The following is a 15,765-nucleotide window of genomic DNA, read 5'->3' as shown; positions in this document are numbered from 1 at the left end:
AGATACACATAAAGACACATGCCAAGGCTCACGCACACAAAGAACGCAATTAAGATATGCAAATTAGAAGTCGGTGTCGTCCGCCTTGTCCTTGTGCTGCTGCTGCTCCTGCTGCTGCTCCTGCTGCTGCTGTTGATGCCTTACGATGCGATTTCCAGTGAATTTGATAATTATGCAGAGGCATGCGATGAGAACAGCTACGAGCACATGTATAAATATGGCTGGTCAGATATATATGCACATATCTGCAGAACTGGTGTGTGTGTGTGGTGTGCAATAATAACAACTCAACGAGCGACATCTTGTGCTAAGTGAGTCATTGTCGGGGCGTACGTATTTTTCCCCATTTAGATGTCATCGTTGTAAGTGACCGACCGACAAGGGGCTGCGATAAGGCTCAATGCGACATTGATTGGGGTTTCATTCAGTAAACACAATTACTGCTGCTGGTATTTGTCAAAAAATGGGAAACTTTTCTATTATCCTGATTCCATGGAAAATTAATCAAAAAAACTAAGAGTGGAGGCCCTTTAAATTTAATGAAATCTATGACATTTAAGTATCTAACCTATCTCTAACCCAATGCAAATCGGTTATTGCACGATTTCAATGCTTTCGAGCAATACAAATATTTCATTGGCTGGTCTGCTTATCTGTTAATCATTTGCAGACAGGAAAGCAGACTTTTTTTTTTTTGGATTGCTCTCTTTTTCTGTCTACCAGATGTAGATCAAAAGGAGCTGAGTACCAAGCGCCAACGAGAATATTCGACCTTAGCCTAATCACCTGTTATTGTTTTCTTTCCACTCTCTCAGCTGTTATCTATCCAAGTGCCAAGTGGTTCGCTGGGCAGTGTAGACAATGGGTTTTCCTCTAAAACGTATTTTTAGAATTTCGGAGAATCTCTAATGGATTTACCCGGAATCGATATTGGGAAGAGCAAATGCTCAGCGAGATATGTGTATAAAGGGCACGTGTGTGTCTTCGCGAGATTTCAAGTACTTGAGGAAGATTAGATTTTGAGCGGAAAATGAGAGTGCAGAGGAATTCAGATGGAACCTAGAAAAGAAATGGCTTCACTGAATTCCCAATTCTAGGAAGTGTTGACATTGATAAAGTGTGGAACGCAAAACACTTCATAAACATATCAAGTGAAGGTGCGTTAGGGGCCTTAGCAGGTGGAGCGCCTAGCGATTGTTTGGATCGAAATTGATTTGAAGGGGTCTCCATGAGTGGCAGTTATAAACCGATAAGAAAGGTAATACCGACTGATTTCTTATAGATAGCCGGCTTGATAGGCCCAAACTGAGTCAAAAACATGGCCAATAACAGGGGTTTTCTAACTAGAAATTATTCGGAGCGTCGCATTGTTTTATGGTCCTCCGATATCGAGCACTTGAGCGGCGTGCCTATAAATACTGAAGCCGGTTTGGCAATCCGTCCAAGTACGAATCGATCGCTTGCAGTGAGCGAGTCCCGTAAACGAAATCCGAAGCAACCCAAGTAAATCAATTCCCAGCTGCGAAATGTACGCCCAAGTGTGCGTACTCCTCCTGGCCGTTGGCCTCAGTCAGGCCTTTGCGTCGGAGCCCGTGCTCTTGCCGCAGGAGCATTTAATGCGGCTCGTGATGCAGTCCCGGGACGCCGGAAGCGACGCTTCCCACACCCTCGAATGCCTCGCCTACTATATGGCGGAAATAAACGCGGCCGCAGAAAAATTAGATACGGACACCAAGCAGTGCATCAGCGAGGCGCAGATCAAGGTGGAAGCCATCGTCGATACCACCCAGCCCAACCGCACTGCCATCGAAAACTCCGGTGCAAGCTCCTGTGAAGCCCTCAATGAGTGCAGCTCTCTTGCTGACCCCAAGGATTACTTCACATGCACCGCCCAAGCCGTAAGTTGAAATCGCCGCAACACACCAAACCACACAGAGGTAATCACACACAAACAATTCGTTTCGTTTGCAGGGTTCCGCCAACGCCAAGTCCATGTTCACTATCTCCGCCGATTCCAATGAGCTGGTGGCCCAAATTGAGGAGACGCGCCGCTTAATCACGGTGTGGCAAAACGATTGCACCAACAAGACACAGCGCGAATATGCCGAGAACAGTGCTGCCCTCTACGAGGGTATGGGCGATTGCATGGCCGGTGGTGATGTTCCAACGACGGGACCAACACCGGGACCAGACCCGAGCACCACATCCTCCCCCGGAACAGACCCGAGCACCACATCCTCCCCCGGACCAGACCCGAGCACCACATCCTCTCCCGGACCAGACCCGAGCACTACATCCTCTCCCGGAACAGACCCGAGCACCACAGACACCACAGAATCATCAACAACAGAGTCGTCCACTGAGGCATCTACCGAGAGTACCACAGTGTCCTCTACCGAGAGTACCACAGTGTCCTCTACCGAGAGTACCACAGTGTCCTCTACCGAGAGTACCACAGTGTCCTCTACCGATAGCTCCTCAGCTTCGACAACCGAACAATCCACGACAGCTGAGCAATCCACGACAACTGAACAATCCACGACAGCCGATGATTCGGACAACAAGGAGTCGCCGCCTGAAGAGGACTTGGATCATCTGATCACCAAGATCGAGACACAGGGTAACGCAGATCTGAAACAGATTGTGAAGAACATCCAGCAGTGGCTCAAGCGGTACTAAGCCTGTACCTTCTTAAGCTTTCAGTATAAAAGCCTAACAATAAAAAAGCATACATATGTATTTGTATATAAACTATTTATTGAAAAAAAAAATATATAAAAAAAACAACTGAGTATCTGAATTGCTATGTACATGGATGGGCTTTAGGGGAGTCCCACTGTTTATTGGGCTGTAAAAAAGCCCCTTTGATATCGTTTATAGCCTCGGATTGGCGTTCAATAAAAATGAAACAATGTTAAGCATACGCAATGGCCACCTGATGATTCATTTTGCGGCTATAGCTAGTGATAGTGCTAGACAAAAGACAGAAGTATTCGAGTAATAGAATGCTATCTGGCAAGTCCTCGATAAAGTAGTACATTTTACTCTTACCTACATATAGCGTGAGTAGCACCCAGGGCCGCGCCAAGGGGGGGTGCGAAGGGTGCAGAGTTTAGAGGCGCTGATTTGGATTCAACACTGCACCAAGTTACAATTAAAAATTTGCTATCATTTAATTATATTATTTATACATACTGTAACAAAATTGTGCTACGAGGCGGGCCGAGCGGATTTTCCTTTCCGGTTGGGGAGGCGGACTTGTTAGCCGTCCTATTCCGTAATAATAACATACACTACTTCTCCAATTCTCGCAGTTTATTTATTGTACATAACCACTAACCATAGAGTATATACTGTACCGTGCCACTCATGGCAATCGTGGCTGGTCACTATGGAGCGAAGCAATTAAAAATGGCCTAAAGATAAGCATTAAGCATGTCAAACACTGAAAAAATAAGGTGTGCAGCCATGCCAATATTCTCGGAAAAGAGCACAAGTCGTTTATTCTTGAAGAAGCAATAAAATGTAGGATTATCTTAAGTCTAAGATATGATTTGTTGGTAATATTCGCATTATTCAAGATCTTAGGTGTTAATTTAGCCGCTTCTTGAAGTGGTGGTATTTCCCGCAGTGCATGAACTATTGGTAAAGCACCCGTGACCATGAGACAATCGATATTTCGGCGGTGGTTAGTCAGAAAAGAACCAAAATTAAAAACCAAATCGGAAGGAATCTCGGCCACGATGTGAAGTACAAGATAATAAGTTAATTAGCTTTTAATCAGGCCGTAATATGAGTTTCGAGAACTATTTCCATTTGATCACAAAACCAGATTATGGCGGGCTATAAAAATCACAGCCTTACCCTGGGGACTTCCAGTAATCATTTAGGTCCGCCATTCGCGCATACGTTAACTCCTAAGGATCGCGCAATTTTCCAGCTATGAAGTTTGCCCTCGCCCTGTGCCTCCTGCTGGCCGCCAGCTGCAGCGCTATGCTGCCCAAGCACCCAGCGGATCTTGCGTCCATGCTGTCCCATCAGCAGTTCGCCATGAGCCGCATGATCTCCACCTTCGACACACGTGCCGATGACTCACTATTGGTCAACGACTGCTTCAACAGCTACCTGGACGACCAGAGGGAAGTCATCGTCAACTACAATCAGAGGTACAACGGATGCATTAACACCGCCCAGGCCTCCAGGGACATCGTGACAGCCGAGAGTGCCTCAGAGCGCCAGAACCTCCAGGATCGCACCAACGCCATGTGCACGGGCCTCACCAGCTGCGACGAACTAGTCGACGGCTTGAAGTTCTTCGAGTGCTACCGCGATTCCGTGCGTACAGATTGAAGTTTCCCCCCATGAATCCCATCTAACCTGAGATCATTTCAGTCCTCCGACAGCTACAAGACCACGTTCACCCTGAACAGTGACTCCAACCTGGACTTCAACCGCATCAGCGCCAGTTACAGCGTGATCGAGACTGACCTGACCGACTGCGTGGACACCGCCCGTGTGGACTATGCCCACGATATGGATACTTGCGATGAGCAGCTCACGGTTTGCTTAGCCGGCGGAGTGGTGCCCACTGATGCTCCAGTGACGAATGCCCCCTCTACCGCTGCTCCATTGACGGATGCCCCCTCCACCGCTGCTCCAGTGACGGATGCCCCCTCGACCGCTGCTCCAGTGACGGATGCCCCCTCCACCGCTGCTCCAGTGACGGATGCCCCCTCGACCGCTGCTCCAGTGACGGATGCCCCCTCGACCGCTGCTCCAGTGACGGATGCCCCCTCGACCGCTGCTCCAGTGACGGATGCCCCCTCTACCGCTGCTCCCATAACTGATGCCCCATCCACCGCTGCGCCAGTGACGGATGCCCCCTCTACCGCTGCTCCCATAACTGATGCCCCATCCACCGATGAGACGGAAGCTCCAATCAGCACCGTCGTTCCCACTAACGTTCCAGTCACCGAAGAGTCCCCGAACGCACCGGAGGAGGATCTCAGCAGGGCCTTGCCCAAGGCTCACCAGGGAGCTTGGAGCCTCTTTAAGCGCTTCTTCTAGGGTTGTGATCTGCTCCATCGAGGCATAATTAATGAATTGTGCCCATGAGAAAACTGAAGGCAGAAAAAAGGCCTAAATAAAGCACTTGCTCAAAATGTAGAATACTTTTCAGTTCGCTTTGAAATTGTTGTCGCCCGCGGCCGCTCATTGGTGACTGGTGAGACTGGCTGTACGAAGTAACGTGAGAAATTCGCTTAATCGGAGTAGATAAGGGGCGGCACACACACGGAGGGCTACTGGTCGCCAGTACGCACGAAACATCGGATTAGGCAGCTTTGAGCTACCGAATAACACTTGCAATCAATGTGAACGCCAGCGGAGAGATAGCGAAATACATGAACTTTTCAAATGCTGATACTACACTAATACATACTTATTATGTGTACAGTCTGACCTGCTGGCGTAGAACATTAGAAACATTATTATTTTCTTTGAATTTATAAAGAAATTCAGCTTAACAGTTTGAGCACTTTTCAAGTAGTCCGTCATATCTGTTAACCTTCGATGGGGCCATAAAAAGAGTGAGGGAATTTCGAGGAACTGGCCAATTACAAACTTCCCGGGCGATACAAGATACTGGATTGAGTGGGCCATCGAGGCAGTAGCGCCGTCGAGGCGGCATTCGAGATCTGCGGCCAAATGAGTTCGGTACGGCAACACGAGCGACTAAGCGAGACCACCTGTCGCCATATGCTGCTGGCTCTGTTTATGTTGGGTATTTGCGCGGCACGGACGCAGGCATTCGGCTTCGATTGGCTGACTCCCATGCCAGACGGCACCATCGATGAGTGCCACGACGAGTATCTCCTGGCTTACGCCAATGCCTCGCTGGCCTTCGCTGATGCATTTGATCTGTGCGAGAAGACGGCCAACGAGACCAAGATTGAGCTCTCCATCGACGAGAAACTGGAGCGAATGCAAATCGAGCTAGGAGCCAGCGAAGTGTGTGGCAATCTCCAGATCTGTGACACCTTGGAGAATAATCTCGATTACTTCCAGTGCATCAGCGATAACGTAAGTTGGAAGAGTCTAGTCTAGCCCACCTCCTTCTAATTACATATATGTATATGTCGGACGGTAATTCACCATATCAATACCGCAGGGGAGTCGCAATCTGGACATTCTCACTGAAATCACATTCAATGCCACAAGTGCGCAAACGCGATTGCGGGAGGACTACGATGAGGTGTATCGCACCTATCTACTCTGCACCCTGGACGCCCAAAGGACCTACATGGAAGAGCTGCGCCAGGCCTACAGGGAACTCAGTCAGTGCCGAGACGAAGCATACGATTATTTAGATTAAAGAGCACACATCTGTGCGGTAGCCTAGCCCAAACTTTAATGTTCCTCATTTTTCTGCAGGCATTGGTCCAGTTCTCGAAAGATCCGGTCCGTTCCCACCACATAGCTGTGCTCGGTGCGATTCGTGCACAGGTAGTGCTCCACATCGATCGTGCCCAATTGCTGTGTCAGGCTGAGAGCATCCGCGGAGGCGTTGTATGAAATGGTGTACACAGTGGCCAACTGCTGCTTGGACTGTGGACAGATGGGAGTGAGATTCAGGCCATTCCTTACCAGCTGCCTACTCACCATTTTGGCAAAGCAGTTGAAGAAGTCCAAGGCGTTGGATATACCTAGACAGTGGTCTATAAATGCACTGATACCCATGGCCGCCTCCCGGATTTGATTCTGCTCCACACCGACATTCGTGGCCACCGACTGGCGCTCACTAGTGGCGTTATTCAGGCAGCCGCTGTAGCTCTTCGACCAGGTGGCCCCCTCGTTCTCCAACTGTGGCAAGTAGTGGGCGAAGCATTGTTTGGTTATGGATTCATTGGTTTGCAGGTAGGAGAGCAGGCTCTCCACAGTCTTGGGCTTTTCATCTACTGACTGTAAGAAAAAATCCGTTTGGTTAGATAGCTGTCGCAAATGGAAAGGACACTTCTTCAGCCTACCCCCAGGCATATCCTTGGGACCAGCACCAGCAGCGTGATAATAGTAGCAGTTTCCATGTCTCTGCCAACGCCCGACTGACAAAAAGTAGCCAAATTTCCACCTAAAGTCACCGAAAGTTGGCCGTGTAATCTGACATTGATGTATGGTTTGTTTATATGCTCGCTTATCGCTGCGGGCAGGGCACCGTCTGCAAATATCGATTCAGTTGCTTTAAAACTGTGCAAAGTGTGTAGCATAATTTTGTGAGAAAATCAAACATTTGATACCCTTGAATGAAGTATTATAAAATGGGTTAGATCTTCGTAACGCACTCAAGAAGTTTTTTCCTCATGATTATAGGAATCAAGAAAGGAATAAATATAGCAAAGTCGAATGCAAAAGCGGAATTCTCTGAATGTTTGAAATGATTCTTCGGATGGATTTAATTTATGATGCAACTCTTTGGCAGCGGAATTCATTACAACGCTTTTATGGCTTTAAACTTTGGTAATTAGAGCCACCGAATTCCACCATAGATATAATTTGAAAAGCCCAAAAGCTGCCGGATTCCGTTGAACAAGTGAAAGGGTTATCGACACTTTATTGTAAACGCTTTCTATCGGTCCGAATCAGTCGTTAACGCTGTTTCGATTTGACCCTGACGATGCACATGCAAAGCAATTTGGGACTCTGGGTATTACGCATACAACTTAATGCTTCTTAATTGATCGCCGCCCGCCCTCAGACTAATTGCACAGACAGAGCAGAAAAAATTCACAAAAATTCACAAAAATTCATCGAGGCAAACGGATCAATCATCCGCCTCCAGTCGCGACGGCACCACCAAGTATATAAAGCTTTGGAGCTTCCTGCCTGCCAACGACAGTGAAATCAGAACCATCGACCAACATGAAGCTTCTCTGCAGTGTGCTAATCCTCGCCAGCGTTTTCGCCGCCCAAGTAATTGACCCCCCCGATCCTTTACCCCATTCGGATTCGTTGGCAGTAATGAGTTTCCAATCGATTCGCAGGCCATGCCGGGAGCCGTGCAGACGCAACTGCAGAGCGCCCTGGACCAGTACCTGGTGCACGCACGGGACTTCGATACCACCATCTCGGCCGACGTGACCACGCAGTGCTTCAACTTGTATCTGCCGATGCTGAACGAGGTGGCCGCCACCTTCTCTAGCTCGTACCGGTCCTGCGTGACTACCGCCAGCGCAGAGACGGCCAATCTCACCGCCCAGGTCGCCCAGCAGCAGACGATCTACCGGCAGGAGGTCACCTCCCTGTGCAGCGCCTTCACCACCTGCGACAGCGACAATGACACCAGTACCTTCTTCACCTGCTACGCCACCGCGGTGAGTACGGAGCCCAGGGCCCAGTGTGCAACAGTCCTCTGCCTCTACTGACTCCAAAAAACATTCCACAGGCCAACAGCGACGTCTCCCTCATCTACGACATTGCCACCAATGCCGCCACCTCGGCCAGCAGCCTCAGTGAGGGCTTGAAGGCTATCCAGGATACCGAATACCAGTGCACCAACACCACCGAGAGCAACTACGTCCGCGACACGGCCGCCACATACGACCTACTCGACAGTTGCCTCAAGTACGGTGTCCCCACAGTCTCCACTGCCGCTCCCGTCCCCTCTACCAACGGCCCCGTGGCTAGCTCGAGCGGGGCTCCTACCACTACTGTCAGCACTCTGGCTCCAACATCGAACGTTCCGGCTAGTAGCGCCGTCCCAGTGACTACCGCTGCCCCCCGCACCACAGCCGCTGTGACCACTCCTGCCGCCGGCACCCCAGCCGCTGCCTAGAGGCCAACTAGATACCCAATAAAAGAGCATTTAAAAATCGCATGCGACTATCAATTCGAAAGTTAATGCCCCCCGCTTCTTAAGGATCTAAGATTTAAAGCTAAGGAGTGGAGTTTTCATGGCGAGAACTATGAAGAATCGCTTATGCCAAGCTTTGCATCTTCCTTTGGAGAGAGAACTAAGAATGAAGCACGGGTATCTCACAGTCAGCATACCCAACTATATAGTGAGGTGAATAAATATTCAATTTGTAAGCCGTCTTATCGGGCACCTCATAGCAGAGCTGCCCGCACATCGGCGATACTCGTACATTCAATTATCTCGATGTGCCTGTGCCTGTGTCTGTGCGTGTAGCTGTTAACTTTAACGCTTTAAAATGTTCGCACACACACTAGATTGTAGTCAGTCGAAGTTTGTTCTCGGACCATTAAGCATGAAAGGCCACCAACGTAGTCCCGCTCTGCCAGTTGCCGTCGTCGCTGTGGCCGTGGCCATTGCCGGGCTGTGCGTGCTGTCAGGACTGAATGTAATGAAAATTGAGTAGAACAACAACAGACAGGGCTCTCTGACAATTGGAAACTACAATCCTGTAAACGTTTATCCTTTATTCAGGCAGCGCCTCTCGACGTGCAGTGCAATTGTGGGCACGCAGGAACGCAGCACTCGGCCGACGGCCTTCAGACCCAGACTCAGACCGGTCCCGGTTGCCAGACGCAAACCTCCGAGAATGGCACCCAGAGCCAGAGCCAGAGCGGCAGTGGTACTGGCAATTCTAGCCAGTCTCAGACCCAGTGCACTGGCTCCGAATGCGCTCCGTTCACGCCCTTTCCACCGCTGTTCACCATGAAGCCAATGGAGCCCCTCACGTGGAAGCCATGGGAATGGAGGTCACTGCAACCCATTGCCCCGCTGAATGGGCAGCAGCAGCAACAGCAGCAGCAGCTCGATGTAGTTTAAGCTCTTCAAATGATTTTGCGATTCAATAAAAGCTGGAGAGCTGAGATGAAGCCCCAGCGTGTGGTCCATTGGGTCCAACTTTCTGACATATCCAGTAATCCATTTCTCTATGTAGTTGCATCCAAAAATGCCAAATAGGCCCCGGAGCTAGGACCTGGTTTAATTTCTTTTTCAGGTTGTTTTTGAAGTTCGGCCACCTCGGGCTAGGGTCTCGCCGCACTCGAATTTTCGATACGAAATTTAAAAATTCCAGCGAAAATACAGATTCTAATTGGCTCTGCTCAAGTGGGCTAAAATCCCATTTCGAGTGCTCACTGTAAATCACAGCCCCATTGGGTTGCCAGTAAATCGCCATCCCGCGAGCGATTATAGATAGCAGAACATTTGCTGATATGACAAAAATATGTATTTGCTGATACTACTATGTTGGTTTTATTTTAAATTATGACTATCTCAAAGAATACACAATGTAGATTACATATATGTACGCATAAGAATATGTTTTAGTGGGAACAATCAGCATTTAAACAGTATAGCAGGTGACAAGAAAGTCCAGATGCCGTTGCGGGGTACATATTGTAAAGCACGTGAAAGGACCCTGATAAATGATAATTCCTGCTTTCCCTTACTTATAATATGACATCATCATCAGAAATAAATCGTTTTCCTTGGCTACAATATAAATTACATATTTTTTAACCATTAAACGACCAAAAAAAGTTTCCATTAACTTTGCTTAAAGTTCCATCTGTCATTGCTTCCATCAACTACTAAGAACCGACAAAAAATGCTTTAGTAACTTTTTGATTGAGTAATACACCAGATGGATTTTATTTATCTCGAATTGCATCCATGATTTTGCTCAAATTCGTGAACTTTTGCTCACCATTCACACAATGGGATTGACAGTTGGGCTGCATCAGAGGATGATGATGAATTCACGCCGAAATGCTGTCTGTGGTTAATGCAGTTTTTTGTTTTCATCCCAGATAAAACTTTTACAATGCGCCCAACTTTTACCGACTGTGGCAACCCATTGTGGCACCTCAGAGCGACGTGCGCCCTAGGCGATGTGTGCAAGTAATTGTGGCAAAAGGCGCCACAATAATCCACGGCTGCCGTGGCAATCCGTTGGAGGATATCGTCAGCAGTTGATGTTGATGTTCGTGGTTGCTCGTAGCTCGTACTGCCGCCAGCTGGCTTTTAACTCATTTTCTGATTAAAATCTTGGCCATTAAGCGTGCAAGCTCAAATCGGGCTAAACTTTTTTAATGGCACTGACAATAGTTGCTCCAGCCCCAGCCCCAGCCCTAGACCCAGCTCCATTTACCCCCAATCCATGCAATCTGCAGTGCGGCCGCAAAAAGGACGCGCGAAAATTGGCGCCTGCAACGAACGACGATGGTCACGACATGGCGCAGAATTCGGTGTAAAATTAAATTAAAACTGCCAGCGTGGCAGCAGATGGAGCCGAGGCAGTGGGGAGACTGCGAAAATATTTGCGAGCCTTTAAGGAGAAGGCCAGATGGGCTGATAGTGGAAATCAGTAGGAGCAGCAGGACCAGCGGAAGCAGGCCAAGGAGGAGCTGGTAGAGAGAGAACTCTCAGCGCCAGCTGTCAGCGGCTGCCGGGCCAACGATGTCAATTAGTTTTTGAAGCGATGCTGACCTCCGTCTCCTAGCCATGCTAGCTACCCTTGTCCCTTGTCCCCACTCAAGTTGGCTTTAAGTTAATTGCACAAGATTTCACTTTGCACTTGCCGTTGTTACATCCGTTTCCGACCTGTTCCGTCCTGCTCTGCCCTGCCCTGCTCCGCCCCGCCTCCACGACCGCCGTCATTTTTAATCAAGTTAAAAGTTATTTTTAAATGGAGTGCAAACGAAATATGCAAGTGCAGTGCAAACCCCACAAAGGTCCTGTCGCTGGTTCTGCATATGGATCTGTATGTGCATCTGCATCTGCATCACAGCATACAAAATATTTATCTTCTGATTATTTCGTATGGCATTCGTCGTGACCGGCTGTGTGTGCTCCTGTTCGTCATTCCGCCATTCCAGGGGCTTGGCCTCATTAATATATAAAAATATGGTTGCTCCTGATGACTGTGGGCATATTATTTTACTTTAAACTGTTTTCGTCTGACTTAAATTCATTGATATGGTGATATTTTTTTCCGAGTTAATTTACTTAATTCCATACCGAGGGGTGATGGCGGAATTCATTTAACAATTAAGGCTAACTACTCATTAAGCAATCAATGGTACAATATACTCGAAGGAAGAACTATTACAAGTCAAACAAATAGTCGCTGCGGAGACGCTGCTTCCAATAGCACTGGGAATTTACTTCCACTTGAAAGGGAGTTCAATTGGAATTTGTACCTAAAGAAATCAATCTTTAAAGAGCTTGTTTCGAAACAAATGAAAGCTCTTTCCGTTTGACAGGGTATTGCATAATTTCATTATCAGAAATTACTCTTTAACTTTTGTTCTTCTGGATGAATAGTATTCACGCGCCTGTCCTCTCGCGCTCGCTCTCGCTCTCACTCTCAATTTCACCTACCTGTCGCAGTTCATTTGTCATTTTGTTGGCTTCTTTTTTATATTTTTAACAAATTATCTGTGACAGCAACCAGCACAAAACACACACACACACAACGCTAGAGGAGCGCATACCCTTCTGAAGCACTCACCTACGATGACGGCGTCGCTATTTTGGGTGCTTTACACCTGCAAAGCCTTTGATTGATGATACGGGCCATTGATAGGGAGCGGGTGGTCTCACCAGCCACCCGTTGCCTGTACCTCAGCAACACCCTCTCTATCCAGCTAATTGGCGTCAAAGTAGCTGCCGTTTAAATATACTTTAGCGAAATATGTTTGTATATATTTTTTGGGGATTTTTAAGCATTTGGCTAATTATGCTCTCAAAATGAAGGCTCCGTTCCAGGCTGCTCGACTCCGGTATGCTATGGTATAGTATGGCTTGGCCTGTTCTCGTCTCGTCTGGGCTAATTAGAGCAGCCAAAGTTAATTGCAATTTGCAGCGACTCCTCCGGGGCACGGGGTGAGCAAAGGACCAGTGGGCGGTGGTAGAGAGGATATGCGGCACGTTACATAGACGTCGCATCAACTCCTTCAGCTGTTGCTGTCGCCGCTGCTGGCGATGTCACGTTTTTGGTGGCTGCTTTTTCGTATGACTCCATTGCGAGCACTGCCACAGATGTTGCACTTGCCACACGATTTGCAGTTACGTGCGAGAGGGGTGAGGGACAGGCAGACAGAGAGCGAGATGAAGAGAGCTTCACTGTAACCGAATCTTGTCAGAACCGAAAATCTTCTAATTTTCTACTGCAGTGATTTCGCATGCATAGAGAGTGCAAGTTTCAGCACTGGCACTGGCACCGGCACCGGCAACGGCAACGGCACGGCCACGGCTCTCACTGATTTATGCGCATCAATAAGTTTCCCGAGTTGCCGATACTTATGCGAAATGTGCCGCAATGAGACGTGGACCCAACCGGAGCACGTTCGCCTGCAGTGGCAGCAATAGATACTCCAGCAGCGACTCCCAGCTGCTAAAATAATGATTTGCATTTCGATTTGGGTTTGGATTTCGATTTGGATGTGGCCAAGATGTAACAGCGAGAGAGAGAGAGAGAGAGAGAGAAAGGAATAACGCAACACAGTTTTCGGGACTCTTAATGAGAATAACTTCCACAGCCAACTTTCTCCGTTCCCGCCTGTTTATCGTTTCGCTTCGGGAGGGGATGGCCAGCCAAATAATTCATTTTCGCTGCTTTGTTTGTTGGGCACGTTTATGGCCATCGCTTATCTTAATGGGTCAAAGGTTATGGCCAGCCTTGAGATGAGACAGTCCGCCAAACTTCCGTTGCCCAAGCCCCCACCCCAGAAGGGAACCCCAATAGTCTTGACTTCTGCATTCAAACAGCGCACTGCGGGCGGTCCAAGGAGGACCCGTGCGGCCAGCCAGAGATTAGGCGTGTTTATAAATAGATTTATGTTGCGTCGCTGGGAAAACCTTTTAGCCCCCAGCCTTCAGCCCCAACCAAAGTTCCAACCATAGCTGGATGTGGCAATAAACACGCCATAGAGCCACTGCAACTACATGAACGGCATTTAATTAAGACAAAACAAGAAATCTGTATTCGGACTTTGCGATACCTGCAAATCCCCAAAAGAAACATCTTTAAAATATTAATCCACGGCGGCAAAGGCTTTACAGGCATTTATGGATACTTGAAACCCTTCCCTCTGCCTGCTACATGCATTGGTACACACAGAAGATACCTCTGCACATGGCGAGTACCGCATAATGAGTATAATTACGTTATTTTCGACTTTCGGCTCACTTGAGTCGAGCACTCAGCCTCATAGAGCCACACATACAGGCGGCTGGCAAGCTCCACTCGACCCCACTCGACTCGACTCAACTCATTTGCTAAATCAAGCATGCACCACTTAAATTTTCATTAGACTGTTTTCCCGTATGCTCACCTGCATGTGCTGCTCCTTCTGCTGCTCCTAAGTCGAAACAGAACCGCAGTGTGTGCGCACTTTGTCTTAATGATGTTAAAGTGAATTTAAACTTACGTGATTTTTACGTGAGCGGCAGTAATTGGCGCTGCACTTGCACATACAGTCATGACCGGCAAAAAAGGTGAATGCGCTGTGGAAGTCAATGAAGTCTCTCAATACTGAGAGAAACTAAACAAAAAAAAATAGTTTGCGTCATATAAATGTAATGGAAGATTGTCTAAGTATAATCGTAAATATTAGGTAAATTCTGTAGAAATATGGAAGTTGTTGAAGTGTGAAAAATGCATTTCTGAGACATTTTTTTTGAGAAGAATATTTAAAAAAAAATATAAAATAGAAAAATTTTAGGGATTTTTTAGAGTGTATGTAGAGTCGCCTTCCTCCCGCACTGAGCTGTGAGTCATATCTCTGATATGGTGTCATCATTCAGCGAGTGTCGGAGATTTCTGGTGCGCAGCTCCTGTGGCACATGTGCTCACGTATTGGCCATAAATATTAGGGTTAAGGGCGGGCATCGCCAGCCTGGCATATTGGCAATGCCAGAGCGAAATCAAACCATAAATTTAACACGTTTCAGCGTTTGCAGGCGGCCAGTGACAAAGACACCGACAGAGGGATGAGGGGGAGACAGCCGCCGAGTGCAGGGCACACACACACACACATATATTACGTTACGTATACGCAACGATGTCTGTCGCCGCGTTAACTGCCAGCCACGTCGCGGATAAAGCCACGTGCCAGCTGATGCCGCTGCTCCTGGAGAGGCATTTAATTTGCTGAAACATCCTGGAAGGCATTCTCCCCTTCCGTGCCTCCTGCCTGCAATTTAGCCAGGTTAAGGGGGTACGCTGACCAAGTCGAAGAACGATTTCGCTTTTGGTTTAACCACAGCATCAGGACCAGAACCAGAACCAGCATTCATTGGCAGCCTGTCAGTGCATGGATGTACCTGCTGCTGGTAGCGACGATGCAGGTCTCCGATTCTGTCAAGTTTACGCAGCCTCCGGCCTCCTGGCTGCCTCATGCCTGACTGCCTCCACTTCCTGTTGCTCCAAGGGATGCGATGGCAGCCAATTCGCTTAGTTCCATGGGAGTATAGATGGGTACGAGTATATGTGGTTTAATTCCGTTTCACTTGGGTTAAACACATACGCTTAGCGAGGAAGCCACGAGAGAGGGAGAAAGGGAGTCAACGAAAGAGAGAGAGAGAGAGAGAAGAGAGAGTTTCATCATGGCATCGCACTTCGAAGGGGATTTGCAGCTTAAAATCGGATTTGCCACGCCCAAGCGACGCCCAACCAAGCTTATCGAATTGTTCTCATTATCGTTCAGATTTTAGTGGGCCAAGGAAATTAATTTCGTGAGTAAGCCTGTGTGGATGCAGGCACCTGACATGTAATTACTAAGCCAGCCAGGCCCCCC

The 15,765-nt window shown here is 48.1% G+C and overlaps 6 protein-coding genes and 1 long non-coding RNA gene across 8 annotated transcripts; 5 read left to right on the top strand and 2 right to left on the bottom strand.

Annotated features, from left to right (window-relative positions):
• The first annotated feature begins 1,436 nt into the window (after positions 1 to 1,436).
• LOC111080890 (spore coat protein SP96) lies at positions 1,437 to 2,739 on the top strand. The gene is made up of 2 exons (XM_022376729.2): positions 1,437 to 1,898; positions 1,972 to 2,739. Exons 1-2 carry the CDS (start codon positions 1,527 to 1,529, stop codon positions 2,677 to 2,679), a joined length of 1,080 nt encoding a protein of 359 aa, XP_022232421.2. The 5' UTR covers positions 1,437 to 1,526; the 3' UTR covers positions 2,680 to 2,739.
• Positions 2,740 to 2,793: 54 nt separating this feature from the next.
• On the bottom strand, positions 2,794 to 3,268 carry LOC111080891. The gene is made up of 3 exons (XR_002608547.2): positions 3,196 to 3,268; positions 3,052 to 3,138; positions 2,794 to 2,972 (listed from the first exon to the last, which is right to left on the bottom strand). It is a non-coding gene; the product is annotated as an uncharacterized LOC111080891 (long non-coding RNA).
• A 620-nt stretch (positions 3,269 to 3,888) lies between these two features.
• LOC111080894 (cell wall protein RTB1) lies at positions 3,889 to 5,166 on the top strand. Of its 2 annotated transcripts, XM_041591835.1 has the most exons (3): positions 3,889 to 4,335; positions 4,393 to 4,841; positions 4,902 to 5,166. In XM_041591835.1, the coding sequence occupies exons 1-3, from the start codon at positions 3,943 to 3,945 to the stop codon at positions 5,065 to 5,067; spliced, it is 1,008 nt and encodes a 335-aa protein (XP_041447769.1). In that variant the 5' UTR covers positions 3,889 to 3,942; the 3' UTR covers positions 5,068 to 5,166. The 2 variants fall into 2 exon arrangements, with proteins under 2 accessions (XP_041447769.1, XP_022232425.2); XM_022376733.2 differs by having other exon boundaries at positions 4,393 to 5,166.
• A 407-nt stretch (positions 5,167 to 5,573) lies between these two features.
• Positions 5,574 to 6,421, top strand: LOC111080897. The gene is made up of 2 exons (XM_022376737.2): positions 5,574 to 6,081; positions 6,170 to 6,421. The coding sequence occupies exons 1-2, from the start codon at positions 5,707 to 5,709 to the stop codon at positions 6,371 to 6,373; spliced, it is 579 nt and encodes a 192-aa protein (XP_022232429.1). The 5' UTR covers positions 5,574 to 5,706; the 3' UTR covers positions 6,374 to 6,421.
• LOC111080896 lies at positions 6,367 to 12,691 on the bottom strand. The gene is made up of 4 exons (XM_022376736.2): positions 12,477 to 12,691; positions 7,026 to 7,213; positions 6,661 to 6,960; positions 6,367 to 6,606 (listed from the first exon to the last, which is right to left on the bottom strand). The coding sequence occupies exons 2-4, from the start codon at positions 7,080 to 7,082 to the stop codon at positions 6,409 to 6,411; spliced, it is 555 nt and encodes a 184-aa protein (XP_022232428.2). The 5' UTR covers positions 7,083 to 7,213; positions 12,477 to 12,691; the 3' UTR covers positions 6,367 to 6,408.
• LOC111080895 (mucin-5AC) lies at positions 7,865 to 8,866 on the top strand. Its single transcript, XM_022376734.2, has 3 exons — positions 7,865 to 7,965; positions 8,037 to 8,366; positions 8,438 to 8,866. Exons 1-3 carry the CDS (start codon positions 7,915 to 7,917, stop codon positions 8,825 to 8,827), a joined length of 771 nt encoding a protein of 256 aa, XP_022232426.2. The 5' UTR covers positions 7,865 to 7,914; the 3' UTR covers positions 8,828 to 8,866.
• LOC111081705 lies at positions 9,235 to 9,850 on the top strand. Its single transcript, XM_022377844.2, is given in 3 exon segments — positions 9,235 to 9,353; positions 9,440 to 9,678; positions 9,680 to 9,850. Coding segments are annotated over 3 exon segments (393 nt in total). The 5' UTR covers positions 9,235 to 9,260; the 3' UTR covers positions 9,741 to 9,850.
• Positions 12,692 to 15,765: the final 3,074 nt, after the last annotated feature.

This window comes from Drosophila obscura, unplaced genomic scaffold (genome assembly GCF_018151105.1).
Source record: "Drosophila obscura isolate BZ-5 IFL unplaced genomic scaffold, ASM1815110v1 contig_151, whole genome shotgun sequence".
Classification (NCBI taxonomy): domain Eukaryota; kingdom Metazoa; phylum Arthropoda; class Insecta; order Diptera; family Drosophilidae; genus Drosophila; species Drosophila obscura.
The sequence above is the reverse complement of the archived record's forward strand: the minus strand, read 5'-3'. Positions and strand labels throughout refer to the sequence as shown.

What these genes read in the sequence shown, in the direction of transcription:
- LOC111080890 (XM_022376729.2), top strand. Translation starts at nt 1,527, where the DNA reads ATGTACGCCCAAGTGTGCGTACTCCTCCTGGCCGTTGGCCTCAGTCAG. An exon ending in TCACATGCACCGCCCAAGCC is followed by an intron (nt 1,899 to 1,971) that starts GTAAGTTGAAAT and finishes TTTCGTTTGCAG; the next exon opens with GGTTCCGCCAACGCCAAGTC.
- LOC111080894 (XM_022376733.2), top strand. Translation starts at nt 3,943, where the DNA reads ATGAAGTTTGCCCTCGCCCTGTGCCTCCTGCTGGCCGCCAGCTGCAGC. An exon ending in TCGAGTGCTACCGCGATTCC is followed by an intron (nt 4,336 to 4,392) that starts GTGCGTACAGAT and finishes AGATCATTTCAG; the next exon opens with TCCTCCGACAGCTACAAGAC.
- LOC111080897 (XM_022376737.2), top strand. Translation starts at nt 5,707, where the DNA reads ATGAGTTCGGTACGGCAACACGAGCGACTAAGCGAGACCACCTGTCGC. An exon ending in TCCAGTGCATCAGCGATAAC is followed by an intron (nt 6,082 to 6,169) that starts GTAAGTTGGAAG and finishes TCAATACCGCAG; the next exon opens with GGGAGTCGCAATCTGGACAT.
- LOC111080896 (XM_022376736.2), bottom strand. Translation starts at nt 7,082, where the DNA reads ATGGAAACTGCTACTATTATCACGCTGCTGGTGCTGGTCCCAAGGATA. An exon ending in TCCCAAGGATATGCCTGGGG is followed by an intron (nt 6,961 to 7,025) that starts GTAGGCTGAAGA and finishes TTTTTCTTACAG; the next exon opens with TCAGTAGATGAAAAGCCCAA. An exon ending in TCAACTGCTTTGCCAAAATG is followed by an intron (nt 6,607 to 6,660) that starts GTGAGTAGGCAG and finishes ATCTGTCCACAG; the next exon opens with TCCAAGCAGCAGTTGGCCAC.
- LOC111080895 (XM_022376734.2), top strand. Translation starts at nt 7,915, where the DNA reads ATGAAGCTTCTCTGCAGTGTGCTAATCCTCGCCAGCGTTTTCGCCGCC. An exon ending in CCAGCGTTTTCGCCGCCCAA is followed by an intron (nt 7,966 to 8,036) that starts GTAATTGACCCC and finishes ATCGATTCGCAG; the next exon opens with GCCATGCCGGGAGCCGTGCA. An exon ending in TCACCTGCTACGCCACCGCG is followed by an intron (nt 8,367 to 8,437) that starts GTGAGTACGGAG and finishes AACATTCCACAG; the next exon opens with GCCAACAGCGACGTCTCCCT.